Source organism: Oryctolagus cuniculus, chromosome 18 (genome assembly GCF_964237555.1).
Source record: "Oryctolagus cuniculus chromosome 18, mOryCun1.1, whole genome shotgun sequence".
Lineage (NCBI taxonomy): Eukaryota > Metazoa > Chordata > Mammalia > Lagomorpha > Leporidae > Oryctolagus > Oryctolagus cuniculus.
The window spans coordinates 68,813,185-68,838,109 of record NC_091449.1 but is presented as its reverse complement, the minus strand read 5'-3'; the positions used below and the strand labels follow the sequence as shown (position 1 = coordinate 68,838,109).

Sequence of the window (24,925 nt, the reverse complement as noted above, 5' to 3'; positions counted from 1 at the left end):
GTGTGCTGTGGGGGTACACGTGTGGGGGCTCCTGTGTGCTGTGGGGGTACACGTGTGGGGGCACCTGTGTGCTGTGCCTGTGGGGGTACACGTGTGGGGGCTCCTGTGTGCTGGGGGGGTACACGTGTGGGGGCTCCTGTGTGCTGTGGGGGTACACGTGTGGGGGCTCCTGTGTGCTGGGGGGGTACACGTGTGGGGGCACCTGTGTGCTGTGCCTGTGGGGGTACACGTGTGGGGGCTCCTGTGTGCTGTGCCTGTGGGGGTACACGTGTGGGGGCTCCTGTGTGCTGGGGGGGTACACGTGTGGGGGCTCCTGTGTGCTGTGCCTGTGGGGGTACACGTGTGGGGGCTCCTGTGTGCTGTGCCTGGTGGGGTACACGTGTGGGGGCTCCTGTGTGCTGTGGGGGTACACGTGTGGGGGCTCCTGTGTGCTGTGGGGGTACACGTGTGGGGGCTCCTGTGTGCTGGGGGGCTCCTGTGTGCTGGGGGGGTACATGTGTGGGGGCTCCTGTGTGCTGGGGGGTACACGTGTGGGGGAGGGGGTACACGTGTGGGGGAGAGGCTGGCGAGGGAGTCCGTGGAGCCGGAGCTCAGGGCAGCAGCAGGTCCGGCCGAGCGTGTCGTGTGCACTGGCCAGAAGCCCTCTGGCCTGTCTGCCTCCGTAGCCTGCTCCTTCACTGTCCCTCGGGTCACCTGCTCAGTCCCTCCCTCAGCCCAGGCCACCCCCGACATGGGGAAGGCACCTGCTGGGGGCACTGCCCGGGGTGGGGGTGCCAGCCTTTGTGGGGGAGATGAGCTGACAGGAGGTCGCACTCGGGGCACCGGAGCCCCCCAGGGGTTGGATGCTGGCCGGGGGACCCCAGCGGCCCTGCTGGGTGCGGAGGGCGGAAGGCGTGACCACCCAGGAGTGGTGTGCGGCAGCCGCTCTCAGACTGGTGCCCTGAGCCCCCACCTGCTGGGAGCAAGGGTGGGGGCTGCGCCTGCCCCAGCTCTAAGGACCTCTGGGCTGGGAGGACAAGGGCGGGGTCAGGGCGTGCTGGGCGGGGACCCGGCCGCCCTCACGCCCGCCTCTCCCTCCCCCGCAGTGATGAACGGCAGCAGCCACTCGCCCACGGCCATCCACGGCGCCCCCTCCACGCCCAGCGGCTTCAGCAATGGCCCGGCCACGTCGTGCACGGCCTCGCTGTCCACGCAGCAGCTGCCCCCGGCCTGCGGGGCACGGCAGCTCAGCAAACTCAAGCGCTTCCTGGCCACGCTGCAGCAGTTCGGCAGTGACATCTCCCCGGAGATCGGGGAGCGGGTGCGCACGCTGGTGCTGGGCCTGGTGGTGAGTCCCGCGGCCCCCGGCGGTCAGTCCTCGTGTCCCTCGGGAGTGGCCGCTGGGGCCGGCGGTCCATCCGCGCCCCCCTCCGTGGGCCCACGCTGCCTGAGGCCATGTCGCTGACGTGGAGCGGCCTCCTCCCACAGAACTCCACGCTGACCATCGAGGAGTTCCACACCAGGCTCCAGGAGGCCACCAACTTCCCCCTGCGGCCCTTCGTTGTGCCCTTCCTGAAGGTAGGCGGACCCCTCCCCCGTGCTGCAGGCCCCCCGACTGACCTCTGGCTGTGGGTGGACCTCAGGCTGCGGGTGGACCTTAGCCTGGGAGTGGACGTCAGCCTGTGGGGGGTGGGCCTCAGCCTGTGGATGGACCTCAGCCTGCGGGTGGACCTCAGCCTGCGGGTGGACCTCCGCCTACGGGTGGACCTCATCCTGCGGGGGGTGGGCCTCAGTCTACGGGGGGTGGACCTCAGCCTGTGGGGGGTGGACCTCAGCCTGTGGGTGGACCTCAGCCTGTGGGGCAGCACTCCGTCCGCGGGGTGGACCAGCGTCTGTACTGCAAACTTCAGGCCCCTGGAGGCTGAGTTTTGAGCAGGAACTGGACAGGAAGCCGTCCCCAGCAGGGGTCGGGAGCCACAGCTGACTCCACCCTCCCTGGGCCTGGTGGCCTGGCCTCTGCCCTGGGTTGGGGAGGGGTCTCCAGGCCGTAGCCCTGCCCCTGCCCTTAGCCACCTGCTGGCCTGGGCCAGCTGTAAAATGGGAACCCTCGGGCCTGTTAGCGGCCAGGGGAGGGACACAGGCAGGGATCCGGGTGCGTCCTCAGCCCGTGTGGAGATGTGGGGGACACCTCCCCAGCCTCCTTCCAGGACCCCGTGATGGGAGAGGCTTGGCGCTACCGCCACCCCCAGCCAACAGCTGGGAAACCAGGGTCTTGTGACCCCCAGTGGGGAGGTGGAGCCGGGACCCAAACCTGGATCTGCCCTGATCCCATCTCCGGGTGGCCCGGCCACCCTGACCAAGCAGGCCCCCGCCCTGCCCCTCTGCCCATCACCTTCCCAGGCAGCACTGTCCCCTCTGCTGGACGCCCTGCCCTGCCCCCACCGCGGTCACTCACAGCCGACTCTGCCACTGCAGTCCCCCAGGCCCCGACTCTGGGGACGCGTGTGCGTGCCTCTGCCGCGGGCCGCAGCTGGTGTCCTGGCCTTGTTGGTCCCACGCCCTCTGCTGCCCCCGCCAGGCCCGGAGCCCCTGCCCACCACACTGCAGGCCCCAGGCGGCATGCGGAGAAACCTCTGCCTGGGTTTCCCCTCTGCCCACAGCGCCCGGGGCTGGTCCACCCTCCTGCCCATCTCCCTCACCTGGGCCGCCCGGGAGCAGCCAGGGGGCTCAGAAATACAAACATCACAGGCAGGAATCCACCCCCAGCTCTGCACCCTGCAGGGCCTGCTGACAGGTGCTGGCCAGAGCTGGGGCCTAGCAAGGCTGGACACGGAGAGTGACCCTGGCCGGCTGAGCTCCGTCACCACGTTGCCCTCGGGGTCAGCCTGTGCCTGGCGGGGCAGAGCTGGACGCTGGCCTCCGTCTGCGGGGCAGCAGGGGCGGGGGAGGTGGGCCTGTGTCCATGGCCAGCAGCTCTGCCATCACCATGGGCGCCTGGCAAACTGGCAGGCTGGCTCCGCCGGCGTCCCCGCAGTGGAGAGGTAGCTTGGGGGCGCTCACGCAGAGTGCAGGGCCATCTGCTGCTTGGCCTGTGCCGGCCGGGAGAGCTGGGCCGCCTCCCTGGGCTCCTGGGACACGGAGGGGGCGGCTGCCTGGGCCGGGCGGGCAGTGCTCCCCGGCCTCCGTGGGGAGCCGCCTGCCTGGCATTGCCTGAGCCCGGGCCCGCAGCCACTCCTGAGCCCACGCTGCGGGCTGGACGGTGGGGCTTTGTACACGGCGCCACCCCGGCTCCCAGCTGGCCCCAGCCGGCCAGGAACCCGATGTTTCCAAGGTCCCCAAGGCAACGCGGGCCGGGCCAGGCCCCCACCTGGCGGCGCTGGCCAAGGGGAGGGGCAAGCCAGGAGAAGGGAGGGGTTTGCTGCCCTCACTCTGGGATGTAACGTGCCACACAGATGGCCGGCTGGCCCCACTCGGCTTCCACGTCGGGGGAGGCCCACAGCTTTCAAAGGCGGGACGGCCTGTATTTACAAACACCCAGAGCTCTGGTCCAGCGCCCAGCGTGTGGGGCCCTGCCCACCCTCACCGCCGGGCTCGCTGGCTGATGGGCGGCCCTGCGGAGAGGAGGCGGGCGTGCCAGGCGGCCCTTCCGGGGGCGCGGGTAGCAGTGCGGTCCCCGACGGCTGTGAGCCCGGCATGAGGTGGCGCTCGCCATGTGCTCTGCAGGGCGCGGCTGCCGTCCCTGTCCCGACTCCTGGCTCCCACCAGGATAGGGCTGTGGATGGGGGGGGGCACCCCGTGGAGCTCCCGCCCGAGCAGGCGCCTGCGTGGACTCCGGTCCCCTGCCTTGCCCAGCAGCCCCTGCGGCCGGGCCGGCCACCTCCTTCCTCAGCCTCGCTTTCTGCTCTGTGATCTGGATGACACGGGGCCTGCTGGGCAGGTGCGGGCAGGGGATGCTGGCCATGCCCCTCCTCACAACCGCCCCCCTCACCCACTCCCGACAGCTCCCAGGCGGCAGGAAAGCCGTAGCCCTGGAGCCCGGGCCTGGGCTTAGATCCCCAGGCCCCAAGCCACGGAGTGCCCGGGGGCTGTCCTGCCTCCAAGGGGCCCCGGCCCCCTGGACCTGCACGAGCCCTCTTCCGCTGCTCACAGGCGAACCTGCCCCTGCTGCAGCGGGAGCTCCTGCACTGCGCCCGCCTGGCCCAGCAGACGCCCGCGCAGTACCTGGCCCAGCACGAGCGGCTCCTGTGGGACGCCAGTGCCGCCTGCCCCGCCGACTCCTCCGAGCCCCTGCTGGAGGTCAACGAGAACGGCAAGAGGAGGACCCCCGACAGGTGCTGCGCCCGGCGGCCCGGCGGGGAGGCAGGGAGCGCCCTGGGGCCGCGGCAGCCGGCCGGCGGGCTGGGAACGGGCTGGGATGCCCCGTCCCCGGGGGGCCGGGGAGAAGCAGGGGCCGGCCGTCTGGCAGAAACGGGCTGGCCCCTCCCCCGGGACCCCGAGCACCCTGGAGTCCAGGCCCTGCTGCTGTCCAGAGCTCTGTGTCGCCTCTCCCAGGCCTGAGGGTCAGGCCTGGGCCGTGGCGGGCCTCAGAAGCAGGGGGCGCTGGCTTGGGCCAATGTGGGGCCTGTCTCAGTCTCCACGTCCCCCGTAACCACCCCCTATCTGCTTTCTGCACCAGGACCAAAGAAAACGGGTCGGACCGTGACCCACTGCCCCCTGACCACATCAGCAAGCGGACGTGCACCCTGAGCCCAGCCCAGCGCTACAGCCCCAGCAACGGGCTGCCCCACCCCACCCCCCCTCCCCCACACTACCGCCTGGAGGACATGGCCATGGCCCACCGCTTCCGGGACGCCTACCGCCCTGCTGACGCCCGGGAGCTGCGGGAGCGCCATCGGCAGCTGGGTGAGCAGTGCGGGGGTGGGGTGGACACGTGTGCCCCCGGGTGCGAGCCTGAGTGTGCGGGGGCATCGCAGCTGTGCACACCTGTGGCTGCCGGGGCCAGGCTGTCCAGGAAAGGCCTGGAGGAGATGGGAGCTGGGAACTGGCCCCGCGTCAGAGGGAGGAGGCCCTGGCCAAGACATGCTCAGGTCAGAGTGGGGAGGCCCTGGCCAAGCCGTGCCCGGGGCTGAGAGGGGAGGCCTGGCTAAGCCGTGCCCAATTCTGAGAAGGGAGGCCCTGACTGAGCTGCGCCCAGGTCAGAGAGTGGAGGCCCTGGCCGAGCTGTGCTCAGGTCAGAGGGAGGAGGCTCTGGCTGAGCTGTGCCCAGGTCTGAGAGGGGAGGCCTGGCTGAGCCGTGCCCAGGTCAGAGGGAGGAGGCCTGGCTGAGCTGTGCCCAGGTCTGAGAGGGGAGGCCTGGCTGAGCCGTGCCCAGGTCAGAGGGAGGAGCCCTGGCTGAGCCGTGCCCAGGTCAATGTGGAGGCCCTGGTTGAGCCATGCTCAGGTCAGAGGGAGGAGGCCCTGGCTGAGCCGTGCCCAGGTCAGAGGAGGGAGGCATGGCCAAGCCTGCCCGGGAGCCTCTGTGGGGAAGCTACCTCTCAGCCTCTGTCCTGGGGCAGCCCTGTGTCTCAGGGTCCAGGCACTGCAGGGACCAGCGGCAGGGTCAGCGGAGGCCACCTCCCTGCCCCCACCCTGTGAAAACCTCCGGGGCCGGGGCCCAGGCGGCAGGTGACAGCGTCTGGCTCGCCACCGCGGGGTCAGGCAGGTGCTAATTCCCACCCGCTGCTGCTAATGCAGAAATAAACGCCAGCTGTCCCAGGTCTCAGACTCTATTTTGGTTGGGGCGGTGCGCAGGCGGCCGGGCAGGCGGCAGGCGGAGGTGCAGGGCCCCGTGCTCCCCCTCTGCTTTCTGCAGTTTGGGGGCGGGGAGATCTTCAGGGGCGAAGGGAAGCCAAGGAAGAGAGACCTCAGCCCCCGGGAAGCCTGGCTTGAGGCTGGGGGTGACCGGGGCAGGGACTCCCTGGAGGTAGGAATTCCCAGGGAGCCCCTGTGCGATGTCGCTCGCACCTCGGTGCCCCCCGGGGAAGGGGGGCCCTGGAGCGCCACGGGGCAGCCAAGGACGCCACCCCCGGCTTGGGCAAATGAGCCCCCTTTCCCAGCCTCTATGAGATGGGAAAGTAGACCCTCCCCGGAGCCACGCTAGGACAGGGAGAAAGCCTGTGGCTGCCACGGCCCCTGTGACCGCGTCTCTGGGTTGGAGTCCGGCCTCTGCGTCTCACCCAGCCTCCTGCCAGCGCACGTCCTGGGAGGCAGCGGTGCCGGCTCCAGCGCCTGGGTCCAGACCAGAACGGGGGTCTGGCTCCCGGCCTCAGCCTGTGGGTGGGACACCTCCCACCCTCTCCCCCCACAAATATAAATAAATGAATAGGCACCAAGGCCCAGCTGCAGCTCCCGGGATCCCGGCTTGGGGCTCCTCCCTCTTCTTGCACCCCCAGAGGCGGGCAGGGCAAGGCACAGAATGCTCAGATGGGGGCCAAGGTCCCGGGGGCCGTGCTGGGGCGGGGACATGCCGCCCGCCCCGCCCGCTGACCCTCGTGGGCAGGGGCTGCTGGGAGCAAGGATGTGACCCGGGTTTCGGGGACACCAGGAGCCTACCAGCTGGGCGAGCATGGGAGCCGGGCCCCTCACTGTGCTGTCGGGTCTGTGGGGCAGGAGCAGAGGGGCCGGGCTGGCGGCCCGGAGGCAGGGAGGGGCGGGGACAGAACCAGGCTCGAGGCGGGGTCTGTCTCCCTCCCCAGCGCTGAGCCCCAGCCTGGACCCCCTCCCCAGGGGCAGCAGCAGAGGGAGAGGGGCCTGGGCGGGGCCTAAGCACGCACCCTCCCCCCGCAGCAGTGCCCGTGGCGCGGCAGGGAGATGTGGTTGACCACAGGCTCACGGAGCGCGAGTGGGCGGAGCAGTGGAAGCACCTCAACGGGGTGAGTGCCAGGGGCGGGGCCAGGGGCGGGGCCAGGGGCGGGGAGGCCGGGCTGCCCCACTCTCCTCCGCTCCCCACGAGTGCCGAGTGCCGGGGGCCGGGCCCCTCCCCTCCCGCTCTGCAGCTCTTCCTAGGGCTGGAGCCTGAGTCTTCTTGGGGAACACAGCTCTTGGGGCCTCATGGGGCAGGATGCCCGCACCCTGGGGTGGGCTGCAGCCTCAGAGCCGGGGGGGGGGGGCTCAGCCTGGGAGTGGGCAGCCCTCGAGATGCCACCTTCAGCCTCATCCCTCACCCTCTTCTCCCCGGGAGGGAGCCCAGGCTCCAGGGGCGTGTCCTGATCCCCGCCCCGCGTGGACACCCCGTGGCCACAGGTGCTGGCGACTGCAGGCCCTGGGGCCCTGGAGCCCCGGCTGCCCGGCTGTTCTCTGGCGGAGGCAGTGTCCCTGCCGGGAGGGGCCTCCCCGGCCTCTCCAGGGCTCTGGTCGGGCGGGGGTGCACCGGCCTCCCCGGGTGTTAAAGGCGCCCCCGCCCCGCCGCCCGCAGCTGCTGAACTGCATCATGGACATGGTGGAGAAGACGCGGCGCTCGCTCACGGTGCTGCGCCGGTGCCAGGAGGCCGACCGCGAGGAGCTGCACCACTGGATCCGACGCTGCAGCGACGCCCAGGACCTCAAGGGCCCGGCCACTGCCGCCGCCCAGCCCCTCGGCAGCTCCGCCGGCCCCGAGGGGTCTCAGCTAGGTGGGCAGCAAGGCAGGACAGGGGCGCCTGGGGGGCAGGTGCAGCAGGGAGCGTGGGCGGGCCCTGGGAAGGCACCGCCCCACCCCCTCCCGCCAGGCGGCCCGGGTCCTCCTTCAGCCATCTTGATGAGAAACTCGGGAGCTGGGCTGGCTTGCGTCCCCAGCCTGGGCCCCTCCCTTGCTGAGGCTGCTCACGGGCACCGGGGGCTCCTCTCCGGGGGCAGCACAGCTCGGCCCCGCCCTCCAGGAGGCCCCTGCAAGCGGCGCTGGCCCCTGTGTTGCAGACGTGCCCCGTGAGTTCCCGCCCAGGGCCCTGTCCAGTTACATGCCTGAAGACATCTGGAGGAAGGCTGGTGAGTGACCGGCGGTGTCGGCGGGGCAGAGCTGGGGCCCCGGCTCACGGGCACCTGGGGGCGTTCCACGAGAGGTGCAAGGGAGGGGAGGTGCCCCGGGACCTTCAGGACAGAGTGGGGCCCCGGCCGGATCCTCGGCCCCCCGCTCTGTCCCCAGGCAGGACGGGGTGTCGGGGTAGGGGTCCAGGCCTCACCCACGGCACAGCGGCCCTCCCCACAGTGAGCAGATACTCAGGCTCGGGCGTCTTGCCACCCTCCCGGCCCTCCCCACGCCACAGTGTAAGGACAGTGCTGCCGGGTAAACTGAGGCAGGCCTCCGTGTACTCAGGGGCTGTGGGGACAAGAGTGCATCGGCCCAGGCCAGTCTGTGGACCCTGGGTGTGTGCCCTTGGCCTCCGCATTGACACTGCTGGCCGCTGGGCAGGGCCGGGCAGCAGACGTGGGGTCTCCACGTGCCCAGCAGTGGAGGTGGAATCGGCGTGCCCAGGGCTTCCTGCGTGCACGCGCACCTGTGCTGACCGCTCCAGTCAGGCCACCCGGCAGGGGGTCTGTGAGTGCAGGCCTCAGACGCTGAGTGGGCAGAAGGCTGCAGGGGCCCCGGGCGGGCGTGTCTGCGCGGCTGTGGTCAGGGCCAAGGGAAGACAGGCTGACCTGGGCAGGGCTGTGGAGCCCCGCCCTGAGCTGGGAATGCCAGGTCGGCCCCCCGGTGGGTCCAGCTGCCACCCGCCCAGGGCTGCGACGCATCCGCACACGTGTGCCTGGGACACGCACCCCTCGCACAGGCCCGCGTGCACGGATGTGCCTGGCGTGGACTTGCACAAGCACACAGCTGCATGCAGGCCGCCCCAGGCAGGGCATGGGGGGCCCGGCTGACGGCCTGCGCCCTTTGCAGAGGAGGCGGTGAACGAGGTGAAGCGGCAGGCCATGTCGGAGCTGCAGAAGGCCGTGTCGGACGCAGAACGCAAGGCCCACGAGCTCATCACCACGGAGCGCGCCAAGATGGAGCGGGCACTGGCCGAGGCCAGGCGGCAGGCCTCGGAGGACGCGCTCACCGTTGTCAACCAGCAGGAGGACTCCAGCGAGGTAGGGTCGCCCACCGCGCCTCCGTCTCGGCGTGCAGCCTGGTCCCTGTAGGCACCTGCCGAGCCGTCTGTGCAGGTCGGAAAACTGGGAGCCGGAGGCAGGGCTGGTGCTGACCCGTAGCCGCGTTCCTCCCTAACCTGTGAAGGCAGGAGGCTGGGGAGAGCTGCCTGGCCCCCGGTGCACACGAGCTGGCTGGGTTAGCCAAGGGCACAGGGGCCCCTACCCAACCCCTCTCCCTCTCGGCTGGCAGAGCCGTTGGGGGCAGGGATCAGCCAGGTCCAGGGACGTCTCGGACCTCCCAGCCCTGCGTGCCAGCCCCAGGGGACGAGGAGCAGGAGACTCCTGGGTCTGTGCAGCCCCAGGGCTGCCAACAGCCAACGGCCATGTGGAGCTGGCCCCCGCCTGGGAGCAGAGAGCAGCCCCATATGCAGGGGCGGCCACACAAGAGGGAGGGCCGCGCCGGTGTCTGCCACACCTCCTGGCAGAGGCCCCAGACGCGCACCCGGCGGGGCAGCTCGGGGACAGCTCAGGGGCCAGGTGGCTGGGGCGGCACCTGGGTGGGGGGTGGAGGTTCACGGGGCCCCTGGTTTTTTGTCTTTTTTTAATTAAGATTTATTTGTTGGGGCTGATGCTGTGGTGCAGCCGGTTAAGCCGCCGTCTGCAGCGCTGACATCCCATATGGACGCCGGTTCTAGTCCCGGCTGCTCCACTTCCTGTCCAGCTCCCTGCTGTTGCACCTGGGACAGCAGTGGAAGACGGCCTAAGTGCTTGGGCCCCCGCCCCCGTGTGGGAGACCCGGATGGAGCTCCTGGCTCCAGGTTTCATATTGGCCCATGAGCCAGTGCATGGGAGGTCTTTCTGTCTCTCTTCTCTCCTTGACTCTGCTTTTTAAATAAGGAAATAAATAAACCTTAAAAAGATGAATTTGAACGGCAGTGTGACAGAAGGAAAAAGAAAGATCTCCCGTCCTCCGGTCCACTCCCCAGATGGCCTCAGCAGCCAGGGCTGGGCCAGGCGGAAGCCGGGAGCCCGGAGCTGCCTCTTGTCTCCTCCGTGGGGGGCGGGGCCGTCATCCGCCTTCCCAGGTGCACTAGTGGGGAGCAGCCGGACTCACACAGGTGCACACGGGGGATGCTGGCGTTGCAAGCAGTGGTTTTAGCTGCTATGCCGGCCCCAGGACCCAGAGCCCCTACACCCCGGCACCTGGGGCTAGGCATGCCATGCCTGATGCCATCTCGCTGCCCGGCACCGGGGCTGCCGCACATCCCAGGGGCAGCTAGAGCCCCGCCCAGGGGAGCCCTGGGCTCTGCCTGGGATGGAGGGGCGGCCGTCCTGTGAGCCAGTGAGCCCTCGTGGGTGGGCTACGTGCGACTGTCCCCCAGGGCCTGCGTCTGAGTCCCCCGGGCTGGAGAGCTCCGTGCTCCCTCGCCCCGTGACACCCACACAGGGCAGGGTCGGGGGGCTGTGCGTACAGCGGGGCCCTGACGATGGCCTCTGTCCCTCCCCAGAGCTGTTGGAACTGCGGGCGCAAGGCCAGCGAGACGTGCAGCGGCTGTAACGTGGCGCGCTACTGCGGCTCCTTCTGCCAGCACAAGGACTGGGAGAAGCACCACCATGTGTGCGGCCAGAGCCTGCAGGGCCCCGCGGCCGTGGTGGCCGACCCGCTGCCCGCGCAGCCCGACGCCTCCGCCAGCCCCGGCGAGGCCGGCTCTGCAGGGCCCTCCCGCCCCGGCTCCCCCGGGCCGCCCAGCACCCTGGACGCAGCCGTGCCCCGCTGACCCTCCGGGCCCCGCCGCCACGCCCCGCAGCCTGCCCGGCCCTGGGGAGTCCACGGGAGTCTCTGCTGCTGTTTCCGTCCAAAGGGACCCAGAGCCAAGGAGCCTGCGCCCCGGGCGGCCTCCCCAGCGACCTGCCGACCTCACACCACGACCTCCGACCCCTCCGCAGCCTCAGAAACCCGCGACAGCTTTAGCGGAGCCGGGGGACTGCCGGCCCCGGCTCCCCTGCTCCCCTGTCTCCGCCTCTCTCTTTTCTATCTTTGTGACTTTCCTATGCTTTCTTTGTAAAGAAGAAACCCACTCGGTGGCGTATATATTTTCAGCAAAGAAGTTTTTGGAGTTTTGTTGGCAAAAGAGCTACTCAGAAATGAACGAGAACCGGGGGTGGGAACAAGACCGCCCCTTCCTGGCCGGAGCCCCGGGCCCGGTGTCGCTCCCGCCGCCCGCTGGGGCCACCGGGCGAAGACTTCGACCTCCAGCCCGCGCGCCCTTTCGGCTTTCAGATCTTCCCCTCCGACGTCACACTCTTGGCTTTAAGTAAGAATCCAAAAAGTTTTTTTACGAAAGAGAAGGAAGCGCACCTGTACACTACCTTGCCCGCTAGCCAGCCAAGGACACCGGACACACCTCCGCCCACAGGAACCCAAAAAGCACACGCGGGCGTCGGAGCCGAGCCTCGCGTCACTGCCAAAGCTTCTCCCGCGCCGCCCGGGCCGCCCGGGTCCGCCGCCTCCTCTCCGCCTCCCCTTCTCGTGACTGCGGGCCGCTGGGCTGTTGGAGCTGGGGAGGGTTTTGCCCAACAAAGCAGCGTCTCGTTTCTTCCCAGTGCGTTGGGGAAAGGCTGGTGAGCCAGCCAGGCTGGCCGGCCACACACGTGTGCCTCCGTGCCCCAGGCCCCGTGGCTGTGCCCACGGCCGCCCCCGTGTGTGCCAGGTGCCGGGGCTGTGTCCGCTCCTGTGCCCTTGTGTCGGGATGCCACGGCTGTGTCCACGGCCACCCTGTGTGTGCCAGGCACCGTGGCTGTGTGTCCACGGCCACCCTGTGTGTGCCAGGCACCGTGGCTGTGTCCACGGCCACCCTGTGTGTGCCAGGCACCGTGGCTGTGTCCACGGCCACCCTGTGTGTGCCAGGCACCGTGGCTGTGTGTCCACGGCCACCCTGTGTGTGCCAGGCACCGTGGCTGTGTCCACGGCCACCCTGTGTGTGCCAGGCACCGTGGCTGTGTGTCCGTACATGTGTTCTTGTGTGCCAGACACCACTGCTGTGCCCATAACTGCCCCCGCATCTCCGGGGTGCCATGGCTGTGTCCACGGCCACCCCCGTGTGTGCCAGGCACCATGGCTGTGTGTCCACGGCCGCCCCCGTGTGTGCTGGGCACCGTGGCTGTGTCCACGTGTGTGCCAGCTGCCATGGCTGTGTGTCCACATATGTGCCAGGCACTGTGGTTGTGTGTCCACGCATGTGCCCCCGTGTGCCGGGTGCTGTGGCTGTGTCCACACGTGTGCCCCTGTGTCCACGCGTGTGCCTCACACCCTCTCTGGCCGCCATATTTCATTTTCCACTTGTGAAGAAAGTGCTGCCATGTTTTCCCAGAACACCGACTTCCGGACAAGACCATGGCTGGCCTGTGGTCGGGTGCTTGTCACCCCAGAGGAGGTGGCAGCCGCGCCGAGCGCCGCCCGCAGTCCCGGCTACCTCGTCTCCGCGCGGCTGGCCTCCGCCTGAGCCCGTCACTGCCGGCCCGTGTCTGTCTCCCCCCAGACTTGAGACAGCAGGAGACTACTACGACGGAGCAGCCCCGGCGCCCCCTCCGCCAGGCCTCCCCGGGCGCTTCCCGCCCACAGCCCAGCCCGCGCCCTCAGCAAACAAAGGTGAAGGAGCCCAGGCCTGGGCAGGCGCGAGGTTCCGGCCCGGCCCGGCCCGGCCCGGCCGCGGGGCAATGTGAATGTACATAGTCTCCACAGAGGTCCAAATGCTCGTGTTGATGATGAAGATGATGAAGAAGAGGTGTTTGCCAAATAAAAGCATTAAGAGAAGCCGGGGAGCGTACGAGGTTCCCAGGAGCTCCCGCCGTGGTCCCGTGGCCGGGTTTGTCTTCCCCGTTCTCCGGCTCTGCAGGTCCCGCCCCAGCCGCTCATGGCTCACGTGCTGAGCCGTCTAATACACAGTCGACCCCGGCCTGCACCTGCATCCCTCAGAGGGTGACGCCCTCACCTGTTCCCGCCTCTGCCCTGTTCAGCCCCATCCGCTCCCGGGCCCTAGGGTGGGCCGGGCAGTCAGGCAGCAGGCTCCAGATAACACCAGGCCTCCGAGGTAGTGCTGGTGGGCGCCCCGGCCTGGGGAGGAGCCTGCTCTGTGGGCGCTAGCTAGCCGGCCCTTGCCCCCTGGCTCACTCAGACTCCGCCCCGTGCCCCTTGGGCACAGCAGCGTGTCCCGCCGGCTGAGTCCAGCCAGACCGGCCTCCAGGGAACGGGCCACAGCAGGGGGTAGGGAGCAGCAGCCCTGCAGGCTGCCCTTGGCCGGCAGTGACCCCCACTGGGAGGTCACCCTGAGGACTGCAGAGGCCTGGCTTGATGCGCAGCCTGGAGCCGGCACAGGTGGATGGGGGGCGCGGTTTGCAGTGGGAGCTGCCCTGGAGGGAGCGGGGGCTCTGAGGAAGGCGCTGGGCCCCCCCCCCCGTGCTCTGGGAGCTGGCCTGGAGGGAGCGGGGGCTCCAAGGAAGGCGCTGGGCCCCCCCCCCCGTGCTCTGGGAGCCGCCCTGGAGGGAGCGGGGGCTCCGAGGAAGGCGCTGCCCCCCCCCCCGTGCTCTGGGAGCCGGCCTGGAGGGAGCGGGGGCTCCGAGGAAGGCGCTGCCCCCCCCCCCCGTGCTCTGGGAGCTGGCCTGGAGGGAGCGGGGGCTCCGAGGAAGGCGCTGGCACCACCCCCCCCCCGTGCTCTGGGAGCTGGCCTGGAGGGAGCGGGGGCTCCGAGGAAGGCGCTGCCCCCCCCCCGTGCTCTGGGAGCCGGCCTGGAGGGAGCGGGGGCTCCGAGGAAGGCGCTGCCCCCCCCCCCGTGCTCTGGGAGCTGGCCTGGAGGGAGCGGGGGCTCCGAGGAAGGCGCTGGGCCCCCCCCCCTTGCTCTGGGAGCTGGCCTGGAGGGAGCGGGGGCTCTGAGGAAGGCGCTGCCCCCCCCCCCCGTACTCTGGGAGCTGGCCTCGCCGTGCATCGCTGCTCTGGCCCCACGGCCAGCAGACCTGCATGGGGTCCATGCCTGTGGACAGGCCCTGTTCGCCTGGGGTCTGTCCCTGCCACAGCTTTTCTCACGGTCCCAGAGCGGGAGAGGGGCTGCCTCACGCCCATGGCTGGGAGAGGGCTGCCTTCACCCTCCCCGCTCCACGAGACCCTGCCACCCCAGAGCCTGCCCCCAACCAAGCCAAAACCAGACAGGAGGCCGTGCTGGCCTGGGGGCAGCCAGCAGCTCCGGCCCCTGCCTGCCTTCTGGACAGCGCCCCTGGGGCGTGAGCTTGGCCCAGCTCTCCTCTGCTGTCCCCTCCCGCCCGGAGCCAGGCTGGCCTCGTCCTCAGGGGCGTGTGGTCCCTGTGGTGGCAGGCGTCCTGTGGCCTGACATCAGCAGACACCAGGGCTCCCCTTCCACACGTGGACATAGGCCAGGGCAGGGACAGGCGGACGTCTTCAGAGAGGTGCAGAGGCCTGGGGGCCGGAGCAGGGGTGGAGGATGGAGGGCTCCCAGGACATATGCAGAGGCCTGGGGCCGGGGCAGGGGTGGAGGATGGAGGGCTCCCAGGACATATGCAGAGGCCTGGGGCCGGGGCAGGGGTGGAGGATGGAGGGCTCCCAGGACATATGCAGAGGCCTGGGGGCTGGGGCAGGGGTGGAGGATGGAGGATGGAGGGTCCAGCTCCCAGGACACGTGCAGAGGCCTGGGGGCCAGGGCAGGGGTGGAGGATGGAGGGCTCCCAGGACACGTGCAGAGGCCTGGGGGCCGGGGCAGGGGTGGAGGATGGAGGGGCCAGCTCTCAGGACACCTGCAGAGGCCTGGGGGCCGGGGCAGGGGTGGAGGATGGAGGGGCCAGCTCTCAGGACACCTGCAGAGGCCTGGGGGCCGGGGCAGGGGTGGAGGATGGAGGGGCCAGCTCTCAGGACATGTGCAGAGGCCTGGGGCAGGGGTGGAGGATGGAGGGCTCCCAGGACACGTGCAGAGGCCCGGGAGGGACAAGTGGAGTGGACAGGGGTCAGGAAGAGCTCTCGATTCACTCACCAAATAGATCCTCCGTCCGCACCTGAGCCCTGCCCGGTGCCCCTGCCGCTGGCCTAAGCTGTCAGGCACCCTCCTCCTGGCCCGTCCACCCTCCACGCGCCTGACCCCCAGTGCTCTCCCAGCTGCCTTCACCAGGGCCCCAGTGCACGGCACCCATGCGTCCCTACCCCTCCTCTGGTTTGGCCCACGACTGAGCCCTTGCACGGCCTTCGCTGCCACTTGCCCTGAAGGTGGCCTCCTGTGTGGGTCCAGGCCTGCTCCAAACACCAGCAGGGACACGCGGTCCTGCTGCTGGTCTGGAGGGTGGACGGGGCCAGCGGCCTAGCCCCTGCCTGGTGAGACCGGGGGCCGGGGACAGGCGGCCGCACACCTATTCAGGGCTCTGCAGCGGGGCCGCTGCTTAGGGTGGGTGCATTCCTTGGCGGGACCCCGACACGGATGGGGCTGCCCCCACCAGGTCCCAGAGCTCAGTGCCCGGCGCAGTGTGGCCTCCCCCAGCTCTCCAGGGGTCCCAGCTGAGTCCTACTGCGGGGGGGGGGGGGGCAGTGTTCCTGGGCCCTGGTGCCTGTCCCCACCCCCAGGGCCTCCCTCCCACCTGTGCAGCGGGCTCCACCGTGGTGACGTAACTTGATGTGGCCTGGGACAAGGCCCCGGGGTTACTATCATGGTGGCAGGCACCTGCCTCATGGACGCCTCCGGTTCTGCTGGCCCTGGCACAGGTGCTCCCCGCCCGGGGGCTGGGAACGGATTCACTCCCGTCCTCTTCTTTCCAGAAATCCACAAAGGAGCCGAACCCAGAGGCCGGGGTCTCCCTCCCGAGCGCCGCATCCCTGGCCGTGTAGCCACTGCCAGCCCCGCCCACCGTGTCCGGAGTTTGACCGTGGAGCTGGGACGGTGGTGACCAGGCCCCTCACCTTGAGAGAAAGCCCGTCCTTGGGTCCGAGTCACACGTCGCTCACGACACCTGTCGGGTGCTCGGCGCCAGGCAGGAGGCTGTGGGGGTGCGTCCCGGGGAAGCAGCAGCTGGGCACCGGGGCACCGCGAGAGCCCAGGCTCCGTGCCCACAGCTACTGCCCCCCTGGGCAGCTGCGGTCAGCATTCAACCGTGGTGCCCCTGGGGAGGCCTGGACAGCCCTGGACCTCAGCGAGGACCCTGATGGCTCTGGGCCTGATCCCCTGCCTGAACATGTACTGGCTCGGGGCCACTCACTGGGGGACACGGGGCCCTGGGGGACACAGCACTGGGGGGGACACAGGCCCTAGGGGACACAGCACTGGGGGACACGGCCCTGGGGGACACAGCACTGGGGGACACAGCACTGGGGGACACGGGCCCTGGGGGACACAGGACCCTGGAGGACACAGCACTGAGGGACACAGCACTGGGGGACACGGCACTGGGGGACACAGCACTGAGGGACACGGCACTGGGGGACACAGCACTGAGGGACACGGCCCTGGGGGACACAGCACTGGGGGACACGGCCCTGGGGGACACAGCACTGGGGGACACGGCACTGGGGGACACAGCACTGAGGGACACGGCCCTGGGGGACACAGCACTGGGGGACACGGCCCTGGGGGACACAGCACTGAGGGACACGGCACTGGGGGACACGGCACTGAGGGATACAGCACTGGGGGACACGGCCCTGGGGGACACAGCACTGGGGGACATGGGCCCTGGGGGATACAGCACTGGGGGACATGGGCCCTGGGGGACACGGCACTGAGGGACATAGCACTGGGGGACACGGCACTGGGGGACACGGCCCTGAGGGACACGGCACTGAGGGACACGGGCCCTGGGAGACACGGCCCTGGGGGACATGGGCCCTGGGGGACATGGCCCTGGAGGACACAGCACTGGGGGACACGGCCCTTGGGGGACACAGCACTGAGTGGACTTGGCATGGGGGTCCCTGTCCCACGAGGAGCGTGCTGCAGCCTGGTGTCCTGCCTCAGGGCCGCTCCCGTCAGTTGGGGCCAGGTGGGGCTGGGGCTGCCTGGAGGAGGGGGCTCGGGCCAGGGACATGATGTGTCCTGCATGGCAGCTTGGAACAGCCAGCCCGGTGTCAGCCGTCTCCACATGGGGCAGCGATGACTCGGTTTTTCCACTGTAGATGCTGAGCTCAGAGGGGAGCCGGCCAGGGGCTGGGCCCAACTCCAGCCAGTCTTGGCCTGGACGCGGCCTGCCGCTGTGTCCTGCCCTCCACATGGAAGCTGAACCCAGGGTCCAGGCACACGGGGCGGGCACTTGGCCTGCCCTAACAGGAGGACAGCAGCCGCTGGGCCCCTCCTCGTCCAGCCAGGCCTGGCCCACTGACCACCCTGCCTCCTGTGCAGACCAGGACACTGGCAGGGAGGCCCGAGAAGGGTGACTGACAAGAGTGACAGAGGGAGAGGCCAGGCGCAGCGGCCGCTCATGGTGGGGGAGCAGCCCAGGGAGGCCTCCTGGAGGCGGCAGCCCTGGACAGGAGCCATTTCCCGTGGATTGTTCCTCCTGGGAGTGTGAGTGCCTGGAACAGTCCCTGCTCCTGGGCCAAGTGGGCCCCAATGGTCCCTTTGGAAGCGAGAACACGGCCCAGCACAGTGAGCAAGCCAGGAGGGGCGGTGGGGACAGGGGCCCAGGGTCACCTGGGGCCATGGCCTTGGCCCCTGCTGCAGGGTTCACAGCTGGGCTCTCCCTCCCCTCTCCAGCACCAAACCCCCAGGGGCCACGCAGGGCAGGCCCAGCATCCACAGACTCGCAGGGGCGGGCCGGGGCGAGGTGGCCCTCCAGGGTGCAGTGAGGGACAGGCCAGCAGTGGCCAAGGGCAGGGGACTTCTGCCAATGGCATCCATGCGAAAGCGCCCGGCGTCTCAGCAGCTGTCACCATACGTGGCCCAAACCAGGGGAGCCACAGGGCCCGGACCCAGCCCAGCCTGTGCTGAAGCCGTTCCCTTGGCAGCACAGACCCTGGGAGCCCGGGGACCGGAAGCCGTGCCTCCTGCTCTGCACACCTGGAGGGAAGCGAGCCCAGCCCCCAGCCCCTCCCCGCGCGGGTGCCCTGCAGGCCCTCCAGGGGCGGAAGGGGGCGCTCGCGAAGCTCGGCCCTCGGCCCCAGGCCTTTCTGGGGCTCTAGTGGGTGCAGCTGGCCTGGGCGGAAGAGCTTAAAACCCAGCAGGGCCGGGCAGGTGCGGCCGTGGAGGAGAGCGAGCCGGCTGCACCTGCTCCCGCCCTCCGTGCTCCCATGTGGCCTTTCCTGAACCGTGCGCTCTTCCCCCCGCCCACCGAGGCCTGGCTGCAGATGGTCTCCTCGGACCCCGAGGCTCAGGGCTGGGGGGCCTGGGGCAGCACTGAGAAGACCCCAGCGGGGCCAGGTGGGGGGCAGCGGGAGGGGAAGGAAGGGGACGCGGAGGATGACGCTGGCTTCCTGCTGTCTCTGTTGGAGCCGGAGCACCTGGCCGAGTGCCCGGCGCCTGACCAGGTAACAGCTGCACGGCACACGGCGGGGACACGGCCGAGAGCTGAGGGCTGCCCGCTTCCTCCAGGAGGCGGGGCCTGTGCAGGACACAGGGCTCAGGGCAGGCCCCCGGGGCGGCAGAGGTGTGCGGAGGCCCGTGGGCAAGCCACAGTGTGGGGACGGGCTGACTGGGCCGCGTGTCAGCAGGAGCTGGAGGCCATCAAGCTGAAGCTGTGGGCCATGGAGCAGGCGGAGGACACCCCAGAGCTGCCCAGAGCACGGGGCGAGGCCGGGCAGGAGGAGGGCGCCAGGGCCGTGCTGGCCAGACAGCCACCGGGCACCAAGACCTCAGGTGGGAGTGCAGAGCCCGGGGCACGCGACCGCCCCCCGCCCCTGTGAGCTTGGGCTGCTCCTCCTCTGCGCACCTGGTGGCCCCCAGGGGTGCCTCTCCACACACACAGGGGCGGAGGAGCAGCCCCAGCTGGGAGGCGCCGTGGGTCTGAGGCCACTCTCTCCCCAGGCTGCCCCTTCCCCGGGGCCCCCAAAGAGAAGGTGGAGGCTGACCACAGATCCATCTATGTAGGCAACGTGAGTGGCGGGCAGTGAGCTGGGGTCCCCTGCGTCTCCCAACCCCTAGGGCAGCCACACCAGGGTCCTTGCCTGGGGGGGGGGGGGCTGGCGTACGGGGGCGGTGAGCACCTAAAGGCAGGTGCGTCCAGGGGGCGGGGCAGGGCCTGCAGTGTGGCACTGTGGGCAAAGCCACTGCTTGTATCAATCACCATCACCCACAGTGAGGTGTTGGTGTGAGTCCCGGCTGTTCCACTTGAAAGGTGGGGTCACAGAGGGGGAGAGAGGTCCTCCATCCACTGGTTCACTCCCCAAATGGCTGGGCCTGGGCTGGACCAAAGCCAGGGGCCAGGAGCTTCTTCCGGGTCTCCCACCTGGGTGCCGGGGCCCAAGAACGGGCCATCTTCTGCTGCTTTCCCAGGCACATGAGCAGGGAGCTGCATCAGAAGTGGAGCAGCCGGGACTTGAACTGGTGCCTATGTGGATGCCAGCACCGCAGGCGGCGGCGTAACCTGCTGTGCCCCAGTGCCGGCCCTGCTCCACTTCTGATCCAGCTCCCTGCTCGTGTGCCTAGGAAGGCAGCAGGGGATGGTCCAAGTCCTCAGGCCCCTGCACCCACGTGGGAGACCGACGGGGCTCCTGGCTTCAGTCTGGCCCAGCCCCGGCTGTTGCAGGCCCATGGGGAGCAAACCAGCAGGTGGAAGGTCCACCAGCCCCTTCTTGTCGCTCGGCTTTCAAATAAGTAACGAATGTTGAAGGAAAAGCAAACGCCACACGCCGCGGGGGCCGGGTCCCAGCCCTGGGGTCTGCACAGGAAGCACTCGGGGGGCCCACTCCGTCCTCCCGTCTGGAGGACTGCTCTTGGTGCCTGTGCACCCTTCCTTCCTGAGAACACCCAGGGAAGGGGGGGCCTGTCTGCAGAGCCCCCCACACCCGGCAGGTGCCCTGCCTGTGTCCAGGTGGACTACGGGGGCACGGCCGAGGAGCTGGAGGCCTACTTCAACCACTGTGGGGAGATCCACCGCGTGACCATCCTGTGTGACAAGTTCTCCGGACACCCCAAAGGGTCAGTGCAGGGCTGGGCGCAGGGGCGGGCGGTGCAGGCGGAGGCGGGCCCTCACCCTGCGGCCCCCACCCCCAGCTATGCCTACATAGAGTTCGCCACCAAGAGCTCGGCCCAGGCTGCCGTGGAGCTGGACGAGAGTGTCTTCCGAGGCCGGGTCATCAAGGTGCGTCCTGGGAGCCACTGTGTCCCTCGGGGCCGTCCTTGGCAGCGCAGGGCACTTCCTGTCCACTGGCCCATGAGCCCCGGGGAGCGGAGGAAATGCAGGCGCAGGGAGGGTGGGCACTTGGCCGCCCGGCCTGAGTCCTGTCCATCACATCCTGGGAGCCACCGCGGGGCGCGCCCCTCAGCCCCGGGAGCTGGGTTTGGTCTGGACCCCCTCTCCAGGGGACCGGGCTCAGCGGGTGACACCTGCCTCTGAATGCGGGTGGAGGTGAGGCCTCCCATGCCCTGGGCAGCCTCAGGGTGGCAACCAGCTTAGAAGGCGGACTCTGGATTGCAAATTCCAGGCAGAGGGGCTGTGGGCTGGAGGCTGCTCACCCTGCTTGTGAGCCCAGGCAGGGAAATCCCGGGAGCCCTCCTGGTAGCAGCTTTTGTCCTGGACTCGGCCGTGGGGCAGGATTCGGACAGCCCTGGCGAGGCAGACTCACAAACAGGGTCTCGGGGCCAGCTGAGACTTCGGTCCTCCAGGTGCTGCCCAAAAGGACCAACTTCCCTGGGATCAGCTCCACAGACCGCGGGGGCCTGCGGCTGCACCCCGGCCCCAGGGCTGCACCCTTCCCCCGCGGCAGCCTCCAGGGCAGGCCCCCCCGCTTCAGGCCCCGCGGGCAGAGCCGGTGAGTGGGGGCCTGTGGGGGCGCCTCCTCCTGCCTGCTGTGGGCAAGACATCCCTGGGAGCTGGTGGCCACAGCCCTCGTGTGGGTACTGCTCCCTGGCCCGCTCACCCGTGCCGTCTCCGTGCAGGGGCCGGGGGAGAGCCGCATCGTGGTTCGTGCCGTACTGAAGGAGCCGGACTTCCAGTGGGGCTGTTCTCAGACCGCCTGACAGCAGCTCCGGGTGCTGAGTGGCGGGCAGGGAGGGAGGTGAGGGGCGGGGAGACTTGTCCGGCGAGCCACTGCTGCCCCCTGGCGCTCACGTGGGAGGATGACCCCTTGGTAGCCACGGCAGCTACGACCATAGGCCACGGGCCTGCCTCGGGGCTCTGATGGCCCTCGGGAGGGAGGTGCCGGACTGCTGGGTCAGTGGGCTCTTCAGCTAACACGTTTTACAGAAAAATGGAAATGTGTATGTCTTAATTGTAACGCATAACTTATTAAATTCGAGTATTTTTTAAAAGCGCAACACCAGGTTTCCCCGCTTACTGCGTGACATGGGCCCACGTGTCTCTGGGCTGACACTGCAGATGGGTGTGGCCGTGGGTCCCAGACAGGGGGGGCTGAACCCCACCCCCTGCTCAACTGACAGAGCGTGGACAGCACGCAAGGACTACGGCTGCGTCCGCCGCCTGCCACGTCCGCACCTGCCGCACCTGTCGTGGGTGTAGCCCTGCCAGCCAGGAAGTGGAGGTGCCCCCTGCTAACAGCGGACAGGGCCGCCCTCCATGCTGCGTTCAGAGCCGGGAGAGGCCACCCCTCCTCCCCTGTGGACTGGAGGCTGGGCAGGAGCGCCCAGAGGAGTCGGGGAACTGGGCGGCTGTGCCCAGAGCCGAGATGCCCTGGCTGTCCACTAACAAGGGGCCCGAGCTCCTCACCCCGGGACTGAGGGAGGCCCCGAGGGGTGTCCTGCGGGCGAGGACCCAGCCCTGGGGTGGAGGGAGCAGCAGGGAGTCCGTAGCCAAGGGAGACACCATGACCAAGCCGCGTTCCCCTTTCTGTCTGATCGAGGTTGGCAGATTTTTTCAAACGCCCGTCCTCTCCAGTTCCAGGCCCAATGCCGCTGGGCAATGCACAGGAACACTCCCTCGTGTGGTTCCTACACGCCAGGAAAGCCAAGTGCCGGGAGCTCCAGCCCTCTTACTGGGGTTCCAGCAGGAAGAAACAGGGACAAGCACAACACGTGCCGCGGACCCCAGGGAAGGGTCTCTGCCAAGAGCGTTGCTTCTGTGCGCCAGCGCCCTGCCCCGGGTGCCAGGAGGTGGGCCCTGGCTTCCCGCAGCCCACCGTCCCCTGTCCCAGGTGCCAGGAGGTGGGCCCTGGCTCCCCGCAGCCCGCCGTCCCCTGTCCCGGGTGCCAGGAGGTGGGCCCTGGCTTCCCGCAGTCCGCCGTCCCCTGTCCCAGCGCCCTGCCCCGGGTGCCAGGAGGTGGGCCCTGGCTCCCCGCAGCCCGCCGTCCCCAGGACTAGCAGTGCTGTGCAGGCAGCGCTGTGGGAGGGGCTGGAGCGCCGTTCCCGCCCTGAACTCCAGGCCCCGGGCTGGTCTGTGGCCTGCAAGGGTGGCCGTGGCCCAGGTGAGTCAGTCGCTTGGCCCCGCTGCACGGTTTCGTGGTCGCAGCTGCCTGGAGCCGAGGCACCACGCCGGAGCCAGGATGTGGACAGTGGCGGCAGCTGACCAGACAGGGTGCACAGGCCCCTCCAGACCTCACGGGGGTCCTTCTGAGGGCAGGCTGGGTCCAGATGTTGGGCCAGGCCCTGGTGATGGCAGCCCAGTCCAGGACGGAGTGGGCCTTGCCCGGTGAGGGGAGTGAGCAGCTGCTCCCGGCCAGCACTGGGCTCAGGCTGACCCCCCCCACCTCACCAAGGCCACCCCAGCATCCAGCCACCCGGAGGCCACAAGCCACGGAGGAGCAGAGGCGCTGGTCCACACAGCCCTGCAGCGGTCACCACCCCTGCCCGGCACTCTCCCAGCAGACCCTGCGCTGCGCTTGGGGGGCACGCGAGAAAAAGCCGATTCTTCTCAGAGACTTTTAGTGGGGCAGAGACCTTTAGTGGGGGAGCGGATCCATGGTCGCGCCCGCGGGCCGGGGCGTCACACTCAGCACGAGGCTGGGGGCGCGCACGCTGCACGCGCGTCAGGGAAGGGTCAGGGAGAGGCGGGGTGGGGAGCGCGCACGCAGTCCGAGCGCCCAGGGAGAGGCGGGAGCGCGCACGTGGCCGCGGGCTCCTGGCTCAGCACACCTGCACCATCATGGAGGTCACCATGTTGTCAAAGGCCCTGCGACGAGAAGTGCGCCGGCTGAGGCCGCCTGGAGCCCCCGGCCCCCAGCCCTGCCGCCGCGGGCACCCCGAAGTGCCCAGGTGCTTCCGTCTGCTGGCCCCCAGGGGCCACCCAGGGCCCGCGGCGGGGTCTCCCGGTGTCCGCGGGCACCGCCCAGCTCCGAGGTAGCCACAGGGCCAGGAGGGCGCGTCCTCGGTGGGCACACGTGGGGAGGCCCCGGGCGGGGTCTGCAGCGCCGAGGTGGCTGCTCCCCCCCAGCACGCGGGTCTGCACGGGGTCTGCCCCCTCGGGCGGGGCCTGGGCGGGCCCTGCGAAGCCCTGGGGTTTCAGGGGAGGGAAGGCACAGGCGCGGGGTCCCTCATCCTCGCACCTGCAGGGCCAGGGGGCGGGGCAGGGGGCGGGGCCCACCTCGACTGGATGCGCTCCCCGGGGTTGTAGAAGGGGTTGCACATCACGTCCGTGTAGGAGTTATGCAGCTTCCGGAACATCTGCGACAGGACCCGAGGCGCTTCAGCGCCCGCGCGCCCGCCTGCCCGCCCGCCCCCGCCCCCGCCCCGGCCCCGGCCCCGGCCCGCTCACACTGCGAATCTCGTTGTCGCGCAGGGCTGTGTTGGAGGAGTCGACCACCATGACGAACCTCACCTTGGAGTTGGTCACGTAGCCGTACCTGCAGGGCCGGTCAGGGAAAACAGCCGCGGGCGCCGCCCGAGGGCCCGGCTGGGTGGGAGCGGGGCAGGGGCGGCGGCTGGGCCCAGGTCCCAGCACGGGCGGGACACAGGTCCCCGCTCGGACGTGCCCAGCTCCTCCCCCTCCAGCTGTCACGCCCCCCCCCCCCCCAGCGGCCCGCGCTGCCTGACCCCGGTGAGCACAGCGCCGGGTGCGCGCAAAGATACACCTTGTAGTCCTCGGTGGGGTAGAGCAGCCCCAGGTAGAGCTCCCTCTGGTCCACCAGCGCCTTGCCCATGGCGGAGATCTTCTCGTCCACCACGTCCAGCGACGTGTGCACCATGTAGTGGAACTCGAGCTCGCTGTCCGTGGGCGTGCTGCGGATGTAGAGCGGGTAGTTCTGCAAGAGAGGGGCGGCGCCCCGACGCTGAGCACCCGCCCCCGGGAAGGCGGCCCTCCGGACGCCGCCTCGCCCCCGCCCCGGCCGCGGGTCCCCGAGCCCGCCCGTGGCGGCGCCGCGGCCTCTCCTCGCGCGGACCTAACGGACACGGCCCCCACGCCCGGACCTCGCGGGCCTCGGCGCGGCTGCGGCGGCCGAGGGCTCCCACAGGGCGCGGCGCGGTCCGAGGCGGCGGCGCTGACCTCAAGCGGCGGACGGCCGAGGCAGGGGCCGGGGGTGCTGTTCGCGCCCATGTCCCAGGGAGCGCCCGGGGCCCGGAGGGACGAGGTCGGCGCCGGCCCGCCGCGTACGCACCTCCTTGGCGATCACCGCGATACACACCGCCATCTTGGAGGCCCGACGCCGGGGCCGTCACGTGACCCGCGCCGGGTTCCCCGGTCCGCTCAGGCCCCGCCCCGCCCGCCTCTCAGTCAACACAGGCCCCGCCTCTCCCGCCAAGCACGCGCCCCGCCCTCCCCGAGGCGGCCCCGCCCT

General features: G+C 69.9%; 3 protein-coding genes across 14 annotated transcripts in view; 2 read left to right on the top strand and 1 right to left on the bottom strand.

The window, feature by feature from the left end:
• CBFA2T3 (CBFA2/RUNX1 partner transcriptional co-repressor 3) overlaps nt 1-11,875 on the top strand; it is a 52,571-nt gene extending 40,696 nt beyond the window's left edge. For 6 of the 8 annotated variants that reach the window (XM_070061921.1, XM_070061927.1, XM_070061924.1 and 3 more), the window contains 9 exons: nt 1,086-1,327; nt 1,468-1,557; nt 4,129-4,310; nt 4,655-4,881; nt 6,805-6,890; nt 7,433-7,628; nt 7,912-7,980; nt 8,873-9,063; nt 10,572-11,875. In XM_070061921.1, the coding sequence (XP_069918022.1) occupies nt 1,086-1,327; nt 1,468-1,557; nt 4,129-4,310; nt 4,655-4,881; nt 6,805-6,890; nt 7,433-7,628; nt 7,912-7,980; nt 8,873-9,063; nt 10,572-10,841 (1,553 nt within the window). In that variant the 3' untranslated portion in view covers nt 10,842-11,875. The remainder of the gene's footprint in view (nt 1-1,085; nt 1,328-1,467; nt 1,558-4,128; nt 4,311-4,654; nt 4,882-6,804; nt 6,891-7,432; nt 7,629-7,911; nt 7,981-8,872; nt 9,064-10,571) is intronic. The other 2 variants (XM_070061923.1, XM_070061922.1) reach the window with 2 other exon arrangements.
• Nucleotides 11,876-18,074: 6,199 nt separating this feature from the next.
• Nucleotides 18,075-21,238, top strand: PABPN1L (PABPN1 like, cytoplasmic). Of its 3 annotated transcripts, XM_070061917.1 has the most exons (7): nt 18,082-18,568; nt 18,752-18,896; nt 19,065-19,132; nt 20,071-20,177; nt 20,253-20,340; nt 20,865-21,010; nt 21,138-21,238. In XM_070061917.1, the coding sequence occupies exons 1-7, from the start codon at nt 18,332-18,334 to the stop codon at nt 21,175-21,177; spliced, it is 831 nt and encodes a 276-aa protein (XP_069918018.1). In that variant the 5' UTR covers nt 18,082-18,331; the 3' UTR covers nt 21,178-21,238. The 3 variants fall into 3 exon arrangements, with proteins under 3 accessions (XP_069918016.1, XP_069918017.1, XP_069918018.1); XM_070061916.1 differs by having other exon boundaries at nt 18,081-18,896; XM_070061915.1 differs by lacking the exon at nt 21,138-21,238 and having other exon boundaries at nt 18,075-18,896; nt 20,253-20,991.
• A 1,834-nt stretch (nt 21,239-23,072) lies between these two features.
• Nucleotides 23,073-24,893, bottom strand: TRAPPC2L (trafficking protein particle complex subunit 2L). 3 transcript variants are annotated; one of them, XM_070061919.1, is made up of 5 exons: nt 24,746-24,893; nt 24,219-24,391; nt 23,905-23,992; nt 23,734-23,813; nt 23,073-23,322 (listed from the first exon to the last, which is right to left on the bottom strand). In XM_070061919.1, exons 1-5 carry the CDS (start codon nt 24,776-24,778, stop codon nt 23,277-23,279), a joined length of 420 nt encoding a protein of 139 aa, XP_069918020.1. In that variant the 5' UTR covers nt 24,779-24,893; the 3' UTR covers nt 23,073-23,276. The 3 variants fall into 3 exon arrangements, with proteins under 3 accessions (XP_069918020.1, XP_069918021.1, XP_069918019.1); XM_070061920.1 differs by having other exon boundaries at nt 24,219-24,368; nt 24,746-24,850; XM_070061918.1 differs by having other exon boundaries at nt 24,634-24,818.
• Between the last annotated feature and the right edge of the window lie 32 nt (nt 24,894-24,925).